General features: G+C 43.9%; 1 protein-coding gene across 1 annotated transcript; it reads right to left on the bottom strand.

Moving 5' to 3' along the window:
* Positions 1 to 14,824: 14,824 nt before the first annotated feature.
* Positions 14,825 to 23,425, bottom strand: EIF1AX (eukaryotic translation initiation factor 1A X-linked). Its single transcript, XM_072352897.1, has 7 exons — positions 23,275 to 23,425; positions 22,440 to 22,523; positions 21,006 to 21,109; positions 19,533 to 19,583; positions 18,540 to 18,621; positions 18,342 to 18,433; positions 14,825 to 15,825 (listed from the first exon to the last, which is right to left on the bottom strand). Exons 1-7 carry the CDS (start codon positions 23,288 to 23,290, stop codon positions 15,820 to 15,822), a joined length of 435 nt encoding a protein of 144 aa, XP_072208998.1. The 5' UTR covers positions 23,291 to 23,425; the 3' UTR covers positions 14,825 to 15,819.
* Positions 23,426 to 24,074: the final 649 nt, after the last annotated feature.

The raw sequence follows: 24,074 nt of genomic DNA, 5'->3' as shown, positions 1-24,074 counted from the left end.
TTCAGAATTTAATTCCAATCCAATTCATTCAAATATAATGAAAATTACTCACTCGGAACAACAAAAGAAATTATTCAGCGTATGAACACTTGTATTTCTTCTTGCCATATAAAAGAAAGATTTCGTAGTGCTCGTACATGTATCTTGTTACTGCAGCATAGAGTCCTGTGAGCACATCCAGGAACGGGTAAGTCCTGCAGCTCGAGTCTGGAGACTTGACCTCTTCCCAGTTTGTACCATTACTCAAGATACTTCTTTTCTTTTCAAAATGACATGACAGAGATCTCCATCCCTGCCTAAATCCAGCCCTTAGACTCTCTTGTGTTCTACGAGCTCCCAGTGATTCTTCAGTACAGTATTTTTATTATTGTTTTCTAAATAATATTAAGTTTATAGCTTTCTCATGTGAAATGTGAAAGTATGTTTTCAAACTTAAACTGCTATTTATTGCTTTAAAAGCTCCTGACCTGTTTAAGCTACAAAGAAGAGTGCTCTTTGCTGAAGCTGATGTGACTGAGAAGATATCCTGGAGGTTGGGGCTGAACAGAAGGCTGGAAGGTGAGCAGTAGAGTTGAGACTCTGGGGGAGCAAACAGGACCTTACACCTCCCCTATAAAGACAGGCTGAGGGAGCTGGGCTTGCTCAGCCTGGAGAAAAGAAGGCTGCAGGGCGACCTCATTGCAGCCTTTCAGTACCTGAATGGAACCTATAATCAGGAGGGGAGTCAACTCTTTTAAAGGGTCAATAATAGTAGGACAAGGGGAAATGGATTTAAGTTGACAGAGGGAAGATTTAGGTTGGATGTTAGGGGGAAGTTCTTTACTAGGAGAGTGGTGAGGTCCTGGAACAGGCTGCCCAGGGACGTTGTGGATGCCCCGTCCTTGGAGGTGTTCAAGACCAGGGTGGATGGGGCCCTGGGCAACCTGATCTAGTAAACGTGTAAGTTTGGTGGCCCTGCCAGGCAGGGGGGTTGGAACTTTATGATCCTTGAGGTCCCTTCCAACCCGGGTCATTCTGTGATTCTGTGATCTTCCTCAAATACTGCTAGTCTGGATCCTCAGTGGAGCTACCATGAAGGGAATGGGTGGGCCTCTATAGGAATCTTAGTGAGAGCTCAGCAACAAACCTTCTCATCTTGCTGGAAGCCTGGGAGTTTCAGAAGGTTTACATGGCCAGTGAGGAGCTCCTCAGAAGAGACTGGTGAAGAGGCAGAAACAAGGACAGGCAGCAAAACAGTTCAGCAGCATTAGGTAGTGTCAAAATCAGAAAGGCCAAAACCCAGCTGGAGCTGAAAGTGCTGAGGAGCACTGATGGGAACGAGAGAGAGATTCTGCAGAATGCTAATTGGAAAAGCAAGTTCAAGGAAAATAGGCTCATAGTGACAACAGATGAAACTGAAAAAGCTAGATTACTCAATGTCTTTTTTTTTCCTATCGGTTTCAGAGCAAAAACCAACTTCCATAGTGCCTGCATGGGACAAGTAATGGGCAGCCAGCAGGGGAGAACCAACTTAGACACTAGAGAAATAGCACCTGTTCAGATCCATTGGGTTTCTCCCCCAAGCTGCTGGGAAGCCTTCCTGATCCTGTGTTCATGATTGTGATGCAATGCCAATCTTTAAAAGAGGCAAGAAGAATGGCTCAGGGAAGTATAAAGTAGTCAGATTCACCTCAAGCAGTTTAAAGGACATGGAACATATAGTCAGGGGTAGTCAGTCCTGGAAGATAAGTCCTGTATGACCTGCCTAATATGATAACATGACTGGCTCTATGAGCAAAGGCAGAGGGGTGGGTATAATGTACCTTGATTACAGTATGCCCTTTGGTACAACCAGACAAAAAGACTTTTAGATGGACTGAAAGCTGTATGGATCATGGGCCTGTAAGGATAGCATTCAATAAGTCAACATTTGGCTGTTAATTAGCAAAGTTCCCTGGGGTCCATATTGGCACCCGTATTCACGCCTTTATTGACAATGTGACTGCAGCGCAGAATTAATTCCCAGCAGATCTGCAGATAGCACTAAATTAGCAGAAATGGAAAGTTCAGCCCAGACAGACTCCTGGGAACCTCAAGGATTGGACAGAGATGTTGTGATCCATATAAGAGGTATGAAGTTCTGCATCTGGAACAGCTGGAATAATCCACTGGATGGGTACTTGGTGGGAAGTGGCTGGCTGGGCAATGCTTCTGAGAGTTACAGTGTCCTCCAGATCAAATGTGAGCACTGAACTTGCTCCTGTAAAAGAAGTTGTACACCAGGGTATGTAAGAAAGAGGAACTGCCTCTATATATAGTGGGAAGCTCAGGCTGGGCATTAGGATAAACAAGATGGTAGATGAGTGGCACATCAGAGGGATGGAAGAACATTTGTCACCTTTTCAAGACTCAGGCGAGGCCATGAGGAACATAATGCAGTGCTGAGCTAATCCAGTTCAGAGATAACCTCCAGAGGTGCCTTCCAACCAGACCTTGCAGCAGGCGTTAGGTCTTCATGATTTCTTACTGTTAAGACTGTTATTTAAACAAACTGTTTATTAACTTGTTCACATGAATGGTGGTAGAAGATTGTCACCTAGCCTGTTTGGAAAGAGACACTTTTGCAGATGGGAAACACCTTGGTGAGTTGTGTAACTGAGACAACACCTCCCATCAACCCACTTTGTGGAGATGATAGAAGTGCAGCAAGAAACTTCAGCTGAGGAAAGGCATTCAAGCCACATATCCCTCACTTCCTTGCCATGGCTTAAAGCCTTTCTGGCTTAAATGATGTAGTCATTAAAATGTGAATATAGACTCAGTTTTTCTTCTGCCACAACTTAAACAAAAGCCTAAATTAATAATTAACCTGTCTTTGGCCTTCTATTTCCAAAGCATTATCCACCTTCTTTGCTCTGTGGGAAATCCTTTGGTACAGACACATTTTGCTGTGAGCTACACTGGTTCTATAACATCTCAGCCCAGTAGTTTCCTACACTGCATGATACAGAAAAACGTCTTCTTATCAATTGCATCACATTTTTCTTTCTTTGTAATGAGACATTGAATATTGTTGTTTTCCTTTAAATCTGTGGACTGTCACAACTTCTATTACTTAGGAATAAAGTGCACAGGAGCAACAATGTTTAAATCTCAATAGAGGATAATTTTGAAATTATTATTGTATCATCAGTAAACAAGCTTTAGATCATCCTCTGAAGAAGAGGAAATTGAAGAAACTAGACCTATGAAGGCATTATATTCCTATGTGTTTGAATATTTATGCGGCCACAGACTCCTGTCCCAATACTGGATGACACAGAAGGGAAATCTTTCAAAAAGGGGGAGAGCTAAACTGACCTACACACTTTGGATCTAAAAAGTGGGTTTTTGTTAACACTTGCAAGAGGCAAGTTGCCATGCTAATGAGAGTTTGTGATTTCCATATTCTGAGGCAAATGACAATAAGGTCATTTACAGTCAACAGGATTTACAGGTGTCACCACTAGCAGAACTTGTTTAACCATATTCAGGGGAACACAAATTTGCTTGCCTTTGTCTAGAGGTGTAGGGTGGTTGCTTTTATTTTTAATTATTATTTAATTAAAACAAACAAACATCCACAGTGGGTAGTATATATATCCATATGTCCTACACATCTACATTTTTCCTTTTGTTTCAGATTATTGCTTTAGATTCGGTATGATAGGCTTCACTGGAGGACATAATGTCTCCAGTGGAGAGGATAAGAGCAGCTGTGCCACAAGAAACTAGAACCACATGCCACCCGGTGTGACGCACCCAGTACACTCACACACACTCAGGTACCTGGCTGGTGTCACTGTGAGGCCACTCGTGCTAAGCTTTAAAAGATGACCACGATCAGGGCAGGTTCCTGAGAACTAAGAAAAAAAAGCCAATGCCACTCCTGTTTTCGAGATGAGGATTCAAGATGCTACAGGGAAAGTCGCCTCATGTCAGTTCATGAGAAAGTGATGTGGTAAATCCTCCCAGAAAAGATTTCAAAACATATTGTGATGTTTGGGAGTAGTTGGAATCAATTTACAAAGTAGAGATCATGCCTCCACTATGATGAGATCATGCGGGTGGCATGGTGAAAGAAGGAAGGCCAGTAGATGCTTATGTTGGCTTGAGCAAGACTCCCAGTGCAGTCTCTGATAACATCTTCATAGACGAGGTGATGAAATAGAGACCAGATAAATGGACAGTAGAGTGGACTGGAAGCTAACTGAGCTGCCAGGCTCAAAGAGCTGTGATCAGTGACATGAGGTCCATCTGGACACCAATCATTAGCAGTGTACTCGGGAGTCTGCACCTCCCAAAGTCATGATTAATTACTTGGATGATGGGACAAAGTCTTAGCAAATTTGCAGGTGGCAATACTGGGAGCAGTTGATACATCAGATGGAAGTGCTGTCATTCAAATGGACCTCAACAAGATGAAGAAATGGGTCAACAGAATCCTCACGGCATTCAGCAAATGGAAATGCCAGGTGCTTCATCTGAGGAATAAGAAACTCACGCACATGTACAGACTGGGGGCTGACCAGCTTTATGGAAAAGGACCTGGAAAATCCTGGTGGACAAGCTGAACGTGAATGAGCAATGTGACTTTGTGGCAAAGAATTCCAGCAGCACCCTGAGCTGCATTAGGCAGAGCACTGCCCGCAGGTCAAGAGAGGAGATCCTTCCCCTCAGCACTGCTGTGAGACAACTGAAGTGCTGCATCCAGCTCTGGATTCTCCCATACAAGGAAGGGATGGACATATTGGAGTGAGTGCAGTGAGGGGTCACAAAGATGTTTAAGAAACCGGAGCATCTGACATACAAGGAGAGGCTGAGTTTGGACTGTTTAGCTTAAAGAAAAGAAGGCTCAAGGGGTTTTATCAATGTTTATCAGTATCCACTAATGTGATGTGGGGAGTAAAGAAGATAGAGCCAGATTCTTCTCAGAGTTATCTGATGAAAGGATAAGAGGTAACAGGCATAAATTTAAATACTGGAAAACTCTCTTACATAGAAGGTGTATTGGTTGTTAATATACAGATGGTAGCAAATGTACAGAAGGAATAAGCAAAGGAAAACTCACCAGTGGTGGTGCCTTGGCTGAAGAAGCTGGGGCAGTCCTCACTGGTGAGCAATCTCCAAGAGATGCTGCCTCAGTGGGAGTCAGCCCTTAAATGAGGTCTCAGAGGGGATGGAGTCGAGCTCCACCCCTTCCAGGAGCACAGCTACATCACTCTCACCTGTGCTCCCACAGCTGACCCCACACTTGCCTCAGCTGATTAATCAGAGGTTCAGGCTGTGATTACCAATCTCCCATACAGGTTTTTTTGTTTCTCTTTTTGTTTTTTGTTTCTTTCTACTGCTGATAGAGCAATGATGTGTCCTTCTCTGGGCAAACAGATCAACTGACCCTGATTTAAACAGGGGCGTTGGACTGGATGATCTCCAGTGGTGCTTTCCTGCCTCAGTTAGTCTGATTCTGCATCTAAAGGAGAGATGCCAAGCAACTACAGTGGGAGATTCTAGAAGTCAAGTACCCAAGTATATACTGAAACACTTTCATAGAATCATGGAACAATGTGAACTGGAAGGGACCCTTAAAAGCCATCTGGTCCAACAACCCTGCAGTGAACAGGGACACCTACAGCTTGATCAGGATGCTCAGAGCCCCATCCAGCCTGACCTTGAGTGTCTCCAAGTGAGAGAGCATCCACCACACCTCTGAGCAACTTGTTCTACTGCCTCACCACCCTCACTGTTCAAAATTTCTCCTCGTATCCAACCTAAATCTCACACAAAAAACTGTGTGTATTCACTTTGTAACTTCATACAACTCCCGCACTGAGACAGTCACTCGGTCACCATCTCCAACAGGGAATTCAACGGGAGTTCTCTGGTTCTTGGAGCCAAGTTCCAGCCCTGTGATCCAGAGAGAGTGAGTGCTCCAGTGGCTCAGTCACAAACAAACCTTCCAGGGAAACATGAGACTCAGCTTCAGAACATAAAGGCAATCTGTACGGAACACCCTGAGCAGGCTGGGGAACAAGTGAGTGCTTTAGAAACTTCAGGCAATGCTCAGCCACTACAAATGCAGCTGACTAAAGTTACACTCCCTTCAGTGAAGTATTAGATTGATAACATGCTTCAAAGCAGCATATTCATTTTCAAATGATGTTATTGGCATCCAGATTAAATAAGGAACAGTACTGTGGGGAATGGAGCAGAAAGTTAGGTGCCTTCTAGGTTAGCAGGGAGGTGGAGAGGAAGGTTGAGCCTGGTGTATCTGAATGTGAGATTTATACATAGAGGCCCACCAGTAATGCTCTTGAAAGACCCTCACATCTTCTAAAGTAAGACAAGAAAAGAGATACCCATACAGTATGATACTGCAATTAAAGGAAGAGTGATTACCAGCACTCTTTAAAATCATACACCTGGTACATGTTTAAGGCCTCATGAAGGATATTGTTATGTTGAGACTCAATCTAGAATACAATGCCCATTTTTGGGCTTATTTATTTCAAATGCTTATTTCTCACAAGTCAGCTCAGTTTACATGCTTTTGGTTCTTGGATGAGTATCACCTCCCAGCTTGCAGACTGCTGAGAAAGCACTTTTCCCAACATATTTGTAGCATGCCACTGTCTTTTATCCACTTCCACCTTCCTTTGGTAGAAGTTAGGATGAAAGGGGAGTAGAAAAGGGAGTCAGACTCTTCTCCACTGTGCACTTGGGAGCAATCAGAAGCAACATGCACAACTTGCACAACAACAACAACAAAATCCTAGTTTTTTTTTTTAAGGAAACTGTTACTTCTTTTAAGCCATGAAAGTGATAAAACCTTGGACCGTGTGGCCCACAGATGTAATACGTCATTGGAAACGCTCAGAAAGCAGGACAGAGCACAGGCTCTAAGTGGATGTGCTTTGCACAGGAGGTTGGATGAGCAGCCCAGGTCCCTTCCAACCAATACAACTCTATGACTCAAACAACAATGGCAATGGTTTTCCTCAGTCTTCAGAGGTTATACTGGTTTACAACAGCCTTCCATCACACCCCGGTTACTCCTCTTGCCTCATCGTGAACTTCATCAGCTTGCCTGGCACTAATGCAGAGTGAACAGGGGAAGCTACTTCGCTTAAACAGATTTATGATAAAATTGCTTTCTTAAGGTACTTAACTGCCCCGATGGAGCTCAGAACACTGCACACATTTTGGCAGGTGTCCAATACGAATATTGCTCAAGCCTGTACTTGAAGATGGTTTACCCAAAAATACTGTCTTGCCAAGATCAGTGCTAGAATTTCTGCTATTTCATAAACTATCACATTCCAATAAACATTATCTTCCAGTTCTTTTATGTGCCCGTTATACCAGTGGAACGCGATCCTGCCAACACAATCATACAGAAGTACAGTAAGACAAATATCAACTTCAAAGGGATCAATACTCAGTTCTACACTAATAAATGGAAAACCAGCCTGCAGTACCAGTGGGGGACTAACCTCCTAGTGGAACTGCAGTGGTGGGACTTGAGTTGGAAAGATTCCTGTGCTGACCCTAATCCAGATTGACTCATGAAAGAATAAGGTCACTGCAGCTTCCACAATCTTACTGTGTAACACAAGATAATGATATGTGCTGAAGAAATTGTATGGATTTACTTTAGCTGAGTAAACAAGGTGCATTCATTATTGCTGCTGTGAAAAGTGTTAGAAACTCTGTGAGCATATGGGAGTGCCATCCAAACACGTGATAGATATGCAAGGTACAACAGGCCCTACCTCCCGTTTTCTCCTGCCCCAACACATCGCTCAGTGTGCTTTTAGGATCGGTGTTAAATCTCCAAACACCATGGTACTTCTTGGAAGTCTGGTTTGGGGACTGCTCAGTGGTTTACACCTTGACTCTGCAGGGTTGTATGTATCATACACACACTGGTGGCTTTGAATAAGGATCTGAAATAAACCCGGCCTTCACTTCACAGCACTAAAAAGGTATTCTTCAAAACGTACTATCCAAAGCCACCTTCCCACTGTGCTACTCATAGTTGTGAGTATTTGAGCCAGGAACGTTTTTAGATCTAGCAGTACTTTCCTCTGCCAAACTGCACAAGCAGCCTAAAAAGGGGAAGAACACGGCCCATCTTCTGCACACATCTGATACACAAGTTTTGTTGAGGGGCTAAAATGCAAATACAAAGGAAGAACATACCTTTTCAATAGCTTCCAGCTTGGGTAAAGTGACTCACTTTTTGCTCCAAATGATTGCTGCTGTGGGTGGATGCCTCTAAACAGTCTTTTGCCCGCACCTTCACCTAACCTCACAGGGCTTAATGAAGGATAGCCATGGAAACCTGTAAAAACAGAGGCTGGAGGAGCACACAGCAAACTGCACCACCAAAAACTGAGTGAATTTGTACTGGCAGACTGAGCAAAACTGTGAACAGAGCTTGCAATAGGATTTCTCCAGATCTCAGTGACAGAAGCTGTTTCTGAGAGCACCAAAGGATTCACTAAATCCCTGTGCAGCCCCACCGCCACAGGAAGCCATCTTGTTCTGTGGCAAATCCCAGCAGGCAGCTAGCAGTTAAGGCTGACAGCCCTGCGTTTCTACAGAGAGAGCTAAGATGTGAAGTCTGATTGAGATCTGAAGGTCCATCCTAGCATGTGAACTGACCCGAAAGTTTTCCCAGCTCTGAAAGAACACATATTGACCTTTTGTGACCAACTCTTCTAAAATAGCTCAATGTTCTGCTAGCATATACATTGCTCTCAGTGATTTACAGCCACTTGCAAGAGAAGAACAGATTCCAAGGGGTAAATCACTTTTTGACTAAAACAACACCAAATAACTCTTGCGCTGCTCGAAGCAACAACACTCAAATATGTATTTCTGAATACCTGAAAGTTCAAGTTAAAGACCCAGTCCAGGTTCCTGACGAAGCCTCAGAACACATACAGGTGTAACCTCGCCACTTTTAGAATCAGAAGTCTCTTTCCTGTCTTTTTCAGAACTCCCGTCCTCACTCCCAATTTCTCTACCTGAAAAGGGAAGGATGTATGATGGCGCAGGGAGCTCCAGCTGGGGAATCCCTAAATCGGTGAGCATTGGCAATGGGAGATAACAGAAGGGGAAAGATTTCATTACATAAAGCTTGTTGTTCCATACGTTATTCTATGTTTCTGGCAATTTCAAATGCCGTGTGGCAGGGCCTGAGTAACCCTTTCAACCTGACACAGATTGGCTGTTTTCCTTGTTCATGCAGCACTCAGGTGATGTTCCAAAGCTGAAACATCCAAAGATACCTCAAGAGAGGCAACACATTTTATTTAGAGTCACGTTAAGATTAAAATGGGACAAGTGGGGAAGTACAATTGAGCATGGTGGAGATAGGAGGCGGAACAAGGACCAGAACCTTACTCTGCTGCCTTTGGCTTTCTGAATCCGAGGTTAATCTTCAATGGAAAAAGATATAGAGTGGTGTGGGTGGAAAATCCATGCACAGCACATTCCAGATCTACTTACTGCACTAGTGATTTCCCTTAGGCGCACCCTCTCATCACATACGAGCAATAGGAGGAGGAAAAGAGGAAAGTTTTCAGTCTAACAGAAGAATAACTGCAGGCTTCAGTAAATTAAGTGTCGAGATAAGACACATCTTACAGAATTACAGCCTGTGAGTTACGAGCACTCTTTGATGTAGCTGCCGTACAAGTCACTTCTGACAATATTTCTGAACACCATTAAGTTGCCTATGGCTTGACAAAGCATTTTCCAGCTATGGAATGCACATTAAAGTATTGAGAAAAATAGTCAATTAGCCACGGCACGCAGCCAGCTAACATTCCAGGATCCTTTGGGATTTCTGGAAGAAAGCAGAAGATGATCTGAACAGCTTATCCTGTGTACGTCTGAGTCCCAATTACACACACACACACACCCTCTGATTGAGGAAAGCATAATTTTGAATGGCAGAGAAATGAAACGTACTTAGAGGGCAATCACAGAAGGATCACTGAGCATCATGGAATGTCGCCACCTCACTGGGAAAACTGCTCACGAGGTGAGGTAAAAATCAATATAGAATTTCAGAGGAAGGACAGTTATTACGGCACATCAAGCTACTCAGAACAACATGCTGTTCCCACAATGACAATACTTCTCATGATAAAGGATTTCGGCAAAAAGCCTCTTGGGAAATCTCAACAGTACAGAGAGCCTCACAAGTCTTCTGCTCTGAATTAACATTTGTATATTGGGAAAACATGGCTTCTTCAGGTCTGTCCATTTCCTTCACAAAAGCTGGACAGATAAAAGGCCTGCGTGAAGATATTTTCCCTCTCAGTATTTTCAGCCCTACAGAAAGCTACAGCAGGACACCTTTAGAACAACATGGCAGCCTCAGCTAGGATGGCTGTAGCACTGCAGGAATATTGGACGAGCCTTCTAGTGGGGCTGGAGCAGATAGAGACAGAAAACTTCAGCTGCTGACCCAGTACTACGTAACAGTAAGGTGATATCATCTGTTCTCATCACAGCATAGCTGTCCCTGTGGGAATACTTTGCCATGGCACTGAAGTGGATCTCCAGTCATTAAGTGGGAAATCACGAGTTCAAAACTTTGCGCCAGGAGAAATGGTTCTTGCAGGAAGATGAAAACACATTTTATAAACCTCGTTATGCACTCTGAATAAAGAATGCAAGACTGCAAAATAACGTTTATATGCCACAGTGATACTTGTGTGAATGACTAATAAGGGAAAAACTGAACGAAAAATTCTCTTGAATCAAGAATAAAGGTTGTTTTGAAGGATGAAAAACTGAATATTAAGTCAGAGGATGCCAATCTATATGACATGATCAGAAACAGTCCAGCTTTCTTCTATCTAACTGAAGGCTTCTTGGACTCAAGTTATTTATTCCAATTATTTCTCCATGCTCTAAACCAGATTCAGATTTTCAATGTGTTTTTTTCTTTCCCCTTTGATTCTCCAACAGCTGCATAGGTGACCATAGCTAAATAATCCAATAAATAAATAAAGCAATAAAATCAATTCAAGGATTTGTCTTTCCTCTGTAAGTACAACAACTAAACACAGCAACTGTAAGGACTGCCGACACTGTCCTCAAGGGTTGTCACAAAGCTGAATCCATTCTGACAGGTGGTACCACTTGTGGCAGAGCAAACAACCCAAGCAGACATGAGTGTCCCGCAGGGATCCTCCTCTTTATCTGCTGCTCTTCACTGTTACTAGAAATGGAGGAAGCAGCACCCATCAAGCGTTTCTCTCATCGGCAGGTTTGTACCTCTGTCCATGCCTGTGTACTGGAATCAGTTTGTTCTTAAGGAGGGTGACCAACTTCAAGAATCCAGAAGAAAACACCCCCCCAATGTTTCCATTCCCGCTGGTACTTATTTGCAGACACCAGGAACTTCAGAGTCCACGACAGAAACCCTCCAACTGAGGGAGTTGAGGCAATCTGCTTACTTGAATTTGCAAATGTTGGTTGGATGTTGTTTGTGGTATTTTGGCAGCTCATCTGCTCCCTCCACAGGCCAAACATACAATAGTATTTTGCCTGTGATCCTTTGGGAATAAAATCAGCCAGCCGTGAAGGAGAGCGGAGCTGATAAAGCAGTACAAACGGTAGTGACCACAGAACAGACTCCTGTAGCACAACAGCCTCGGCACACAGGTGAGAGGCACTGCACTTATGCTGCCTGCTTCTATAATGGGAAAGACTGTGCACTTTCACACGTTAAGCATTCCAAAAGAAAATTTACTGTTAGGCGAGTGATGCAAAAATAGGTCCCTTAGTTATCCAGTCTCTTTCAGCTTCTGATGAAGTTCTCCTTTCTTGAGCTAACATCCCGAATGTAAATAAAACCACCCCACAATGGTTCTTTCTTTCTACAAACACATTCAAGAAAACAAGAAGAAACTAACTGATAGGAGGACTAACAGTGCAAGATGTCAGGCCTACCACAGCAGTCAATAAGGCATGAGAACTACCGGAACTGTGGTGCTGACATCCTGCACATCACATAAGCAAGTGTGAACAACAGACTGCCCACTCAATTTGATTCTAAATGTTCTAGGCATTTAAAGCCCAACAATATAATCAGTGTAATTTAAGCAGCTGGATTCCAAAGGTAGCCCACGAACAAAATAAGCACCCGAAAGGGAAATAAACGTTTAGATGCTTCTAGCAGTACTTTACTGCTAGTGTGTACTTCCTAGATGGAGTTACACGAAGGCTCTCGTGCTTGCAGTTGGCTTCCATTTGGTTGCGACTGTGATTGTAAAAGGTCAATCTTTGGCATTATGTTTGATGGGCAAGATGCAGCACAAGCAACCTGAGCTCATCAGTAGGAATACTTACTCATGCTTAGTGTGATAAGGAAGGAGATGGAGAAGGAAAGGCATCATCCATGCTCATCTTTCCTCTTTCCCAAAGGGCATGCACATCCAGAGAATCCTTATGATCCATTTTGTGTCAGAACGAGAAAGCATTGCCAACAATGACCTTCACAAAGGCCAGAAAAGACACCAAGTTTAAAAGGAACAGATATTTCAGACAGTAACACTTCCCTCTTCCCCCAGACCTTCCAAGAAACTTTAACTTTCTCAAGTCCTGCAGTATTAATGTTCAGTAACAGCAAATGACTACAGTCTAGGCTGACCGCTCTCATTGTTGAACAAGGTTCAAAACCACATCTCAGCTGGAAACAAGATTTACCTCACAGCCCCAGAGGGAGGCGGTTCCAGCACCAGCTAACGACTCAGAGAAACCACAAGTCCTATCAACTCATGGTGAAGAACCTGGTTAGAAATACAGCCAGGTACCACACTGAGCAAACTGCCACCCTGCCATCAGCATGCGTTTGCTCATGGCCATCATACATAGAGCCACACGTACACATGGTAGCGCATACAGCACACAGTAACCTATACTTACACATATAAACTGCAACAAGGAAATGGCAGAGCCAAAGAGCCACGGATGACCAGTACCTCAATTGCCTGAGGAAGGAAAGAAGTGAGGGCTTCTTCAAAACCACATACATTTTGTAAAGGAGTGTCTGGACAGTGCAAAGGATTAGGGTGGAAAAGCACTATGGGTGCCCAAACAAATGCTGCCACTCTTAAAGGCTGTTGAGACAAAAAACGATTTGGTACAATGGAAAACAACCAACCAACCAACCTGCTTCAAAGTTTTAATCGCTAAACTCTCAGTGGGAAACAGAGAACACAAAGTTTACTCTTTGGTCGCAGAAAATTCACCTTTTAATTTCTGTGTTATAACTTCATACTACAGGTAGAAAAGCCAGCAGCAGTTCTCAAAGTCAAACAAGTCTTATTAAAAAAAACTACATAGAAATGACCACCTTTCATGGCGTCAATCAGAAATCTTGCACTCCTCTACCTGGCAGCTGCTGCCTTCCTTGCATGTAGACACTGAAATCAGACCTATTTGAGCAAGCAGCTTTTTACCTCTGGAAGAAAAAGGGACAATACAAAGCTGCCCGGTTTGCTCTGTGAAAGGGGCTCTGGCAGTGGACAGAGAACGAGGACTTTTGTTTGAGAAAGACCAAGTAGCCTACCGTGAAATCAGTGAGACGGTATTGAGCCAGAGCACTAGGAAGAAAATCATGGTTGAATAGGAATCTTCCTAAAGGGCTCTGCAGAGTTTTGGGTGGGCCAGACAGGAGCCTGTGGCCAATAAAGACTGGAAACAATTCTGTGAGGAACAGAATTTCATCTCTGCCCTACAGCTGAAGCATCTCCTTCTACCAGAGAATTCTGGTACACTGAAATCAGTTTCTTGCACCAGCAGCATATTTGTTTCGACTTCTCTTACCACCAACAACGTACTTTACATTTTTCCTATATGTACAAAAGTGTTTTTGGCAAGAATAAATTCTGTATTTGTACCTTGGGTAAACATTGACTGTAATTTAATCATTAACTTCTCTGCTGCCACTACTGCATAGAAATCTTTCGCACTTGGAACCCAGGCCTGGTTTGGGGAGTTTCTAACCCATTTTCAGAGCTGCTCGATGGCCCAATCTGCCAAGGAAACCACTGAGCCAGGGAATGGCTTATAAACCTTGCCCTGAAACTTTACAACTTGTACGTTGATTCACTACTGAACCTTACAGACATACAAAGAAATTTTATATACTTTAATATCGGGGCAAGAGCAGTGCTATGTTAGTAGCACATTTTCCCTACATCTAGCAAGTTCTTACAATGAGTTTTTCAAATCCACATAACGTTTGGCAAAACTACTCAAGACAAAGAAATACTTGTTATTGTATGATCTTCTTTTAGGAATAATAGATATTGTGAAGAAGGAAAAAGATAAAGAGAGAAAGACATCTTCTGGGAATTCAAACCTAACGCAGAAATACTCCTTAAAAAAACCAATCCCATAAAGCACAGAGGCCACTCCATATTTACAGACATTTTGTTTTATCTATTGGGGCAGTCACTTTACAGCATACCAAAAAAGACTGTATAACGAATACAAGTGTCAAGAATCAGATCTTTATGGCACAAAAGGAAGCTTTCCATTAACCTGCTTTCAGAGTTGTTAAATACATGACTGAAGACAAACAAACTAAGGCTACCACAATATGATACTTTCATGATGATGTTAGTCTTTATTCAGCTTCAACTGACTCCTCCAGTCCAAAGGTGGAGAAGAATCTTCCCATTAGTTTGTTTCAGTGATTCATTCTGGATGGAAAGATTCTTTTCCTACGTCTGACACAAATTTAATTTCTTATTTATACTGTTATTCAAAGTTCACAGAAGCTTTAACGTTGTACCTTCGGCTGCGTGGAATTTAAGATTAAAATAAAACTCTACTCTTAACATAACCCTTTCTATAATGTAAAAATATTCTACATGTTTAACATATCAAGAATGTTAAGCATTCGCTTTGGGGAAAAACTATTTTAGGTTGTTTTTTTTTTTTTCAGTACAGAACCAAGTTTGTATGAACGCATCCCTGTTATGTTGGGTGCCACCCAGTGTTCATCATCCACAACTACAGCTTAGCTACTGAACAGACAGAAGAGCTAAGCATCCAAGACAGTCTTTAACAACTGCAAATTGAAGATGCTGCTTACGTTTTATCATTACTCCTCCTCTACCCACGCGCTGTGGCAAATTTGCTTCTTTGAAATTACGAGTGTTCTGAATTATCAAAATCAGTATAAAAATAGCAGCATGCTACGAGACGTGAAAAGCAGATTCATGCATTACGAATTAAAATGCAGATTTCTGCCTTCCTTTTATATTATCAAAATCTTTTACAGTTAACATCAAGGCAAGGGGTATAAGGACAGACGCTGCATAGTACATTTTAATACTAATCTGAACTGGGCATTTAATCAAAATTCATGATAATTAAAGGGTAAACAATTTTTATTTCAAAATACAAGTTTAAGTGGAATTGTAGTGATGAAAGCACAGGAGGGGAAAACCAGAGTCTTTTACAGCCCATGTCTCTTGTATCTCACTTATACCCGGAGCTAAAAGCTCTAATTGGTGAAGAGAAAATATTTGTGGCATTTCATTTAACCTTTGTGATAATCCAGCATTATCCATTTCTAAAGAAATATAAATACTTTAAAACAAACATTGAAAATAAATCCTTTTGATGTAACAAACTACACTCTTTACCAAGAATTTTCAGTCTTCTTAAAAGAAAGGTACTTCACCCAAAAAAAATAACCAAAATATCAATGTAGAACAATCCTTGGAGGAAGAAAGTTGGAATGTAAACCTCTGCTTCAAATTAGATCTGAAAAGTAAAAAGAAAGAGAAATAATTTTATTTTATTTTTATTTTATTTTATTAATTTTATTAGTTTTCATCATTTCTGTCTTTAAGCTATTTTTACATCTAAACGGGAAACTCCCTGAGCTCCATGCAATAATGTTTTCCCCTCAGCTTGTATCCCCCCTTTCTTAACACGTGAACAATTACTTTCCTCCTACGCCCTCACCACCAACATTATGATATTATGGTTATGTAGGGAAACAGCTATGCCAGCATTCCTACAAGTAGCACAAACATAAATAAGCCCACAGCTCTCAAGAGCAGAAGCTCAAATGGAGTTTAATGATAATGTCCCCAAGTACTGACTATCCAAACAAGTTCAGTGGCAAAATGAAGTTTTCTGACCATTCTCCTGACATAAGCAACAATGGAAAGGTTCCACCAAGTCTTTCACGTTGACTATGACTTTCAAAGCCATACATGATTCCAGGCAGACTGGGATGATCCTCAGAGAGATTACTCTCATTTTGTCACTTTATGTCTCTTCTTTTCTTTACAGCATGATATCTGTACTATATAACATACCTGAGAAACCTGAAAATAATCACAGCTGCTCACTTCAATACATAATGGCCTCAAGTTGTGCCAAAGTAAGTTTAGGTTGGACGTTAGGAAACACTTCTTTACAGAAAGGGCAGTTAAACACTGGAATAGGCTCCCCAGGGAGGTGGTCAAGTCATGGTCCCTGTATGTGTTTAGGATCCGTTTGGATGTGGTGCTCAGGGATATGATTTAGCAGAGGGTTGTTAGAGTTAGGGTACTATGGTTAGGCTGCGGTTGGACTTGATCTTTGAGGTCTTTTCTAACCTGAGTAATTCTATGATTATCCCGCACTGCGATCCATTAGTTTGCAAACTGCATTCTTGCAATATTCATACAGCAATTTATCACATTAAGATCATACAAGGGCTCCATTATGAAAAGCAAATAGTACTACAAATAGTTTCCAGCTACAGTAAGCTCAACCACTAACAGGTTCAAAGTGCGTTCTTCAAAAGTTTGAAGAAAAATTCATCAAGGCTTTGGGTAGTTTGAAATAAACGGCTGAAATGGAGAGCCTCAATGAGGTCAAAATAATGTAAACATAGGGAGAACTGGTCATATTAGCAACTCAGAGAAACGACTAAAAAGATGAAGACTTAAAGCATAAGACAATAATTTGAATGGTCTATCCAATTAAGTTCACTCACTAGGCTCAGTAAGTTACTAATTATCCCCTGAGCCAGCTGACCCCGCACACATTCATCTCACTACTGCAAAATAAAGCACAACATCTTAGGAAAGACTTTATAGCAGATTGTAATTTGATATGTAATAGATTTTACTACTGTAAGAGTGTGTACAGTCAGTTACTGCGGGTCAGCGATAAGCAGTAACAAGTAAATGTGACGATCTGCAAACTCATGATCAGCATTAACTCCAGTACTGCTAAGGTGCGGCTTTTATGACTTTGAAGAAATGCACAACGTGAGGCAAAACCAGAGATTTAAGACCTTTCTTTTAAAAAAAATTAAAACAACAACAACGTGACCCACAAAAACCTTTCAGTTGATTCTCACGAGATGGTGAGGTTGCTAAAACTACAGAGAAGTCATAAAGTTAAAAGCCACGTTTTTTGATGCAACTTCTCTATGAACTATGACCTGTTCCATAAATTGCGTCCAATGCAGTTTGCATTCACATAATCCTTGGCTCATTCTGCTTCAACTAAACTAGCCAAATCTGCCCTATGTAACATGGGAGCTGACCCACAAGCCTTTGTGCAGTCTACACAGGAAGTCTTTCTAGCCTTCACTGCAGGAGATGCCAAGAAATCCTAATAGTATGCTAAACCTTCTATATCATCTACTTTGCTTTCCATAATGAGCTTGTTGTAATGAGCTTACAGTTCAGAGAGCAGCACCTGGGGCTGCGTTCAGCTCCTTCAATATCCAGCTGTGTCCATACATCTAGCTGGCGACTCCTGTAATTGCAGCTCCTCCCTGTACATACATGTACACACACACAACCACTTGGACAGCTACTGCCATCTAAATCTGTGCCTATGGGGACTTTGACTGTGAGAACCTTAAAGGTATTGAGAAGACTGCTCAAATTTTAATAGTATGAAACTAAGTATCCTTGCTCTGCATAGTGATCAACTGGAAGAGGACAACACAACAGAAAAGAGAGCAGAAAGCTGGTGTGCTCATGTCCACAACCCTTTCTGAAGCACTCTCTGGCTCAAACATCTGCCAGGCTTGTCTGAGCACTGAACTGCTTTACTCCAAAAAGGATTCTGGGAGCTGAGGAAGTGAAGGAACAACTCCCTGAAGCACGCAGATACGATAAGTGCCATAACACTCTTAAATCCTTGGCAAGGTAAGCTATTCTGAACATTCGTGTATAGTTTTACTTTCCCCAAAAAACACTGGAACGCAGCTCACTGTCAAAGATGATGGTTTCAAACATATCACACAGAACGTGTCTACTACTTACATCATCAATATCTTCATCGTCATCTCCAATATCATCAAACTGGATTTCATCATCATCTCCGGGACCAAATGTGTCTGTTTCGTTGATTTTAGCTAAAAAGGCATTTGGAAAGTTAAGGAGAGCATTCATAACAAGTCAAGATAGGCTACATATTCTCGTTCAACATGAACTTCCAGTTTGAAATGAAAACATTCTTACCATGTTCTGGAAGCTCCCCATATGCTTTCAGACTTCTGGCTTCATCTGCATTATACTTTAGAATAACATCAGCTTTGTTATCCTAAATAGGAATTTATTAGAAAGTGTTAAGTCATTTATGATGGGAAAAAAAACCTCCCTAAGAAGTACGGTAAACTAGTAACACCTGTATTACTTAGAGAACAGTAATATCTTCTTCATTTCTCTCTATTATAATTCTGAGGTTAAAAATAATACATGCGCTTTGTAGAATATCTTCATCTGTGCTGGAAGATACTCAGTTTTGCTCTGCTGACAGTCACCTGAGAAGCTCAGTTTCATGTCTTTATAAAATTAATCTTCCTTCATAGAACACATGCAGAGAGGTGCTTGGTGGTCAGTAAGGAAATGTCAACATTTGCTAGTTTTAAGCAATTTACTGCATGCAGTGAACAACAACATGTTTTACAATATCTAACTTATCCTTGAACCACTGGTGGCAAAATGCTGAAACTCAGGAAAAAGCACGCAGCCAATGAAAATTTACATTAGGTAAAGCTGAACTTCGGGAAACAGAATAATGCAAGTAGAAACTAATTGGTGATTAAACGGCTGGTTGAGATGAATGCCTACCACCAAGGATGCAAAAGTCTGATTACCGCAACAAAATGTTTGGTGCTTGGTTCCGTCTCCCTTATTTCACAGGACCCAAGCATCAAACAGCTACACCTGGAAAAAAATAAAAGGTTGGGTGTGATGCTAATAAGGCCAGGGTGGCTGCCAACAACATCTGAGGGAGCAATTACATTTGGAAGAACAAGTTTAACCAGGATTTGTCATCTACTCAAGGCAACCTCTCTGCAACGCAAGGAAACTAAAAATCCTGATTTAGCGTAACCGAACACAAATCCAAGCGAAATTAGATGTGGGTTTACTCAGGATACCTGCTGTAACTTCACACTAAACAAAGCTGGTTGTAAGCTATTTCAATGACAGATCGCATCGAATGCTCACCTGGTAGTCTCGTAAGCCAACCAATATAATATCAGATGTATTTATCCAAACCTGAAAGAGTAAGCATACGCTGCATTGGAGGAATTTGACTTCTTGTTGTATAATGAAAAACAAAAGCACGGCACATTTAATTTTACTGAACAACGTCAAGCACTTCACTACAGTTACCATTTTCACTTTCTACCCAATAACCGGGAAATCCTAATTGTCATGGAAAAATCAAGCTCCTAGATACCAGTACAAGTATTATTTAGCAAGTTATGGGGTTATTATGAAGGTAAATCAGGCTTCTTTGAAGAGCTTCAAGCCAACAAGGTGGTTATTAAGTCATTACTTCCCAGAGAACAACAGAGCTCATGCACTGAGCCACCCCTCTGAGCTGAGCTCCACAACAGCCAAAAAAGTTGGTGAAGGAGCTGGTGGAGAATCAGTCGGGAGCCCAAGAAAACAAATGGAGCTGTTCCTAGTAACTGGCTACAGTAATCCATCAAACCAAAGCCTTCCGAAACCCGCAGAACAGGATATACTGAAATAAATGCACAAGATGGTCCCATCCCGCAGTAGCTCGCTTTTTGCAGATGGAGAATGCTTCTGTTTGGACTTTCTTCCGACATGAGGAATAGCTTTCTGCGATGACAAATGAATTCTGCAGCACGCGGCATTTATCTGGGAACATTCTCCATTACCTTCAACAGTTTGAGCAGCAACACACTGCTGGCAGCCTGCGGGGCTCACAGCGATACCAAAATATGTGCAACCGTCAGCCCCTGAGAATTAATGGGTAGAACAATCCAGAATGAACGCAGCAACTGCCTACTTTTATTGGGAACAGAATAAGAGAGGAACACCTGCGTACCACACACCAGCAAAAGACAAAGATGTAACACCCAGATAGGGTAAGAGATGGCACCACAGCATCCAGAGGTGCCGAAGTTAAGGCTGACAACACAGATACCTCCCTGCAGGCAAGGAGTTCTGCAGATCAACTTTGCAGTAGAATATTGTAGGAACTGATGAAGCAGACAAAGAAGGGATGGCATCTGAAGGGCCTGTGGAAGCTCTAAGTTTGCCTCAAGCCCCTGTCAGAATTGCTCTCAGATAAGTCACCCAGCAAGAAGATGATTATAAATAACATTCAGTTCCCTCTCCAGTACAAAGAATAAGCTAGGGAAGGTATCAAAACGTGATTCAGGTTTCCTTAATGTGAAAGGTTAGCATTTCACAAGCAGCCTGAAATCTCCCCTGAGGTACGTGCATCTACTCCCTTCAACTCTGGAGCTGCACTCAAAAACCCAGCTGCCTATATTTGTGCCCAGACAATGGAGATACAAGAAAAAATAGTTTACCATTAAAAACAACGTTTCAGGTATTAAGCACAAAACAGAGCTACTATTTTTACTGTAAAGAGCCCACTACTCTTTTTGGTTTGTTTACCATTCCTTATCGTGCATAATGCCACTGTTTCAGAATTACCTTTTTCCTTAGTTTCCCTCTGATATGACATAACCTCTTCACGCCATCAAAACACAATGCCTCCAGTCTTCCGTTGCCTAACATCTTGATCACCTGGGCATATTCTGAAAGAGAGGGGAGGAGAGAGTAATAACATGAAGACACAGGGTAACTTGTGTCACTTAACCAAATTCTGCTGTAACATTTTATCAACCACCAACCTGCAGAGGACCTCTCATCAGCCATGCTGGCAGCTGAAGTTCTTGTATCCTTCCTGACACCGACTTGAAAGCACTGTGACCAGTGGCCACTTTTGGGTGCATTCATGCTTTGGTTTCCTCTAAATGCTTCCTAAAGGTAACTTCTAAAGCTAATGAGTCACACTCAAGTTTATTACAGCAGCGCAGCTCCTGTCCTGTCAAAACTCCATGTTATCACTGATGGAAGAGGTGGATCAAAATCAAGCCCTTTTTGCTTACAACCATCGTGGAATACGAGCAAGAGATTAAAGAAACAAATTCAGCTGTCACTGTCTTTGCAGCAATTTAAATCAGTACTTCTGCAGTGTTTCCAATAAACCTGGTCCCAGTGCTTAGCTGGTGGGTAGGCACGTGTTCAGGTATACGTGAGCCACAGCCAGAGCATGACACGCAGGACAGGGTGAGCCAGAGGGCAGGTGAGATCACTGCCATCAGAAGGCAGAGGACAAGGGAATTCTGGCCGCCAACCTCCAGGTGAATGCTTCTGTCGCTCAATGAACCTGACAGCACCCAAGAAAGGGCTGCGCCTCTTGCTCCTGCTCTAGTAGCTGCCAGGTGTCCCATCCCCAGCCCAGAAAGTTCGTGAAGACAACAAGGGACAGTGAGAGAACAGAGCTTATGTTTTAGTCAGGTCAGTGACTTCAGAGATTCCACAAAAGACCCCAAGAAACCACACAGCTGGCACAGAACAGGCAGTGGGACCGTGCATCCGAGGGACAACCAGCAGCTACCAGGATCAGCTACACACAGCAACCCAAAGGACTCCTATCTTTATTCCCCACTGCTTTTGAGTTCCTCAGACATCCAGATGCTATCTCTGAGTACCAGCTTCCAATGTGCAAGATCTGTGGCGACAGGACAAGGGGAAACGGTCTCAGGCTCAAAGAGGTTGAATCAAAGAGGGTAGATTTAGGTTAGAGGTAAGAAAAAGTCTTTCTTTTACAGTGAGGGTGGTGAGGCACTGGCAGAGGCTGCCCAGAGATGTGGTTGATGCCCCATCCCTGGGGACTTTCAAGGCAAGGCTGGATCAGGCCCTGGGCAACCTGATGTAGCTGTGATGTCCCTGTTCACTGCAGGGGAGTTGGACTAGATGGCCTTCAGAAGTCCCTTCCAACTCTAAGGATTCTATGGATGCCTGCGTCTCACAGTATCTGACCGAAGCAACAGCACTGTGATCCCACACTCAGAAACTCACCTTGTCCATCTTCCTTGAACACCAGCTCTCTTTTTTCTGACTCGTTCTCATTCTTACCTCGTCGTCTGTTTTTACCTCCTTTACCTACATGTTACAAGAGGAGAAAAGAATATGCATTACTACCTGCCAACAGCATAAGCGTCAATCAAGAGGACTTTGGTGCATTTTCTACCCGTCAGTCTCGAACACCTATTCAAATGTTGACATTCTGTCGTAAGCAGGTGGCAGCACCCACTTTGACAGCGCACAGCACGGATGTATTCGTAGGGGACCGCAGTTCGCACACCGCGTGCCAGCCCACGGATAGCACCGGCACAGCCCCGCGCACGGAGCAACAGGGCGGACCGGAGCGGGGCTATGGCAGCACCGAATGCCCGTAACGCCGCGCTGTGTAAGGCCACGCTCCATGACGGCGCTGTTTAAAAGCCACACACGTGGCGACGCGATCAGGTGGCCTTCAAGGGGACGCGGAGGAGCGGTTCGGTCTTTCCCATCCCCAGAAGCTCGCCGCTGACCAGCAGCGGGGCGGGATGCGGCAGCGCTCGCACGGAGGGGCCCGGCCTGCCCTGCCCGCCTCCCCCCGCGGCCGCCCTGGCCCACAGGCCTCCTACACGCCGCCGGCCCGGGACCCGATACGGTGTGAGATGCGGGTGCCGGTCGGGCTGCCTAGGCCCGCCGTGAGGCCTTCGGCCCCCTCGCGGCCCCGGGCTGCGGCGAGCCACACGTGAGTGGCGGAGGCGAGCGAAGCCCAGGCCTCCCCTGCGCGGCCGAGCCCGGGCCCGGCTCTCCGAAGCGGCGGCGGCAGCGGCGGGGAGAGGCTGTGGGAAGGCCTCACCTTTATTCTTGGGCATGGCGGCGGGCGCTGCGCCGCGCGGGGCTGACTGGGGGCGGTCGGGCCTTCGGGCGGCTCCCGCGAGGCGGAGGCAGAAGCGAGCGGCGGCTGCGCGCGGGCAGAACGGCGCGGCCGGGGCTGCGGCTCAACTCGTGCTTTCCGGCCGCTGGAGCCGAGCCTCCCCCACGGCGCCCCCCGGCGGGGCGGAGGACTGGAGGGCTCGCCGCCGCCCGGCAGCGCCGCTTCCCCCGCTCTGCGCAGGCGCTCCGCGGGGAGGGGCGAGAACCAGCGCTCCCGGCGACCATCGGGTCCGGACTGTGGCGTAGCCGTCGCCTCGATGGGCGGTGCGATAAGGCGATTGGCCGGGCCTCCGAGCGGGCCGGGCGGCGACAGCCAATCGGAGGCTGCAAGAGGAGGCTCTTGGCGGGCGCGGGAAGGATCGTGCCCCCGCCCCGAGCGATGTGTCCGGATGGGAGAATTCCGCCTTTAATTGCGGAGAGGGCAACGCAGGCGCCAGCGATAAGAGATAACAGTACATCAAGGGCTGCTGAGCGCTGCTGTATTGTCCCCAGGGAGGTGGGTGAGTCACCATCCCTGGATGTGCTTAGAAACCCTTCGGATGTGGTGCTCAGGGACAGGATTTAGCAGACGGTTGTTAGTTGGGGTAGGATGGTTAGGCTGGGGTTGGACTCCATGATCTTATCTTTAAGGCCTCTTCCAACCTGGGCCAATTCTACGATAAACTGTTACAAAGGCCAAACAGCGAGTGCCCATGAGATCGTTATATGTGCCCATTCACATTA

Source organism: Excalfactoria chinensis, chromosome 1 (genome assembly GCF_039878825.1).
Source record: "Excalfactoria chinensis isolate bCotChi1 chromosome 1, bCotChi1.hap2, whole genome shotgun sequence".
NCBI classification, from domain to species: Eukaryota; Metazoa; Chordata; class Aves; order Galliformes; family Phasianidae; genus Excalfactoria; species Excalfactoria chinensis.
The sequence above is the reverse complement of the archived record's forward strand: the minus strand, read 5'-3'. Positions and strand labels throughout refer to the sequence as shown.

Bases quoted from the DNA above. Each gene is read 5' to 3' on its own strand.
- EIF1AX (XM_072352897.1), bottom strand. The intron at 19,584-21,005 runs GTAATTCTGAAA...TTACTCTTTCAG, and splicing joins GAGGGAAACTAAGGAAAAAG to GTTTGGATAAATACATCTGA. The intron at 18,622-19,532 runs GTGAGCATTCGA...ATTCCTATTTAG, and splicing joins TTGGCTTACGAGACTACCAG to GATAACAAAGCTGATGTTAT.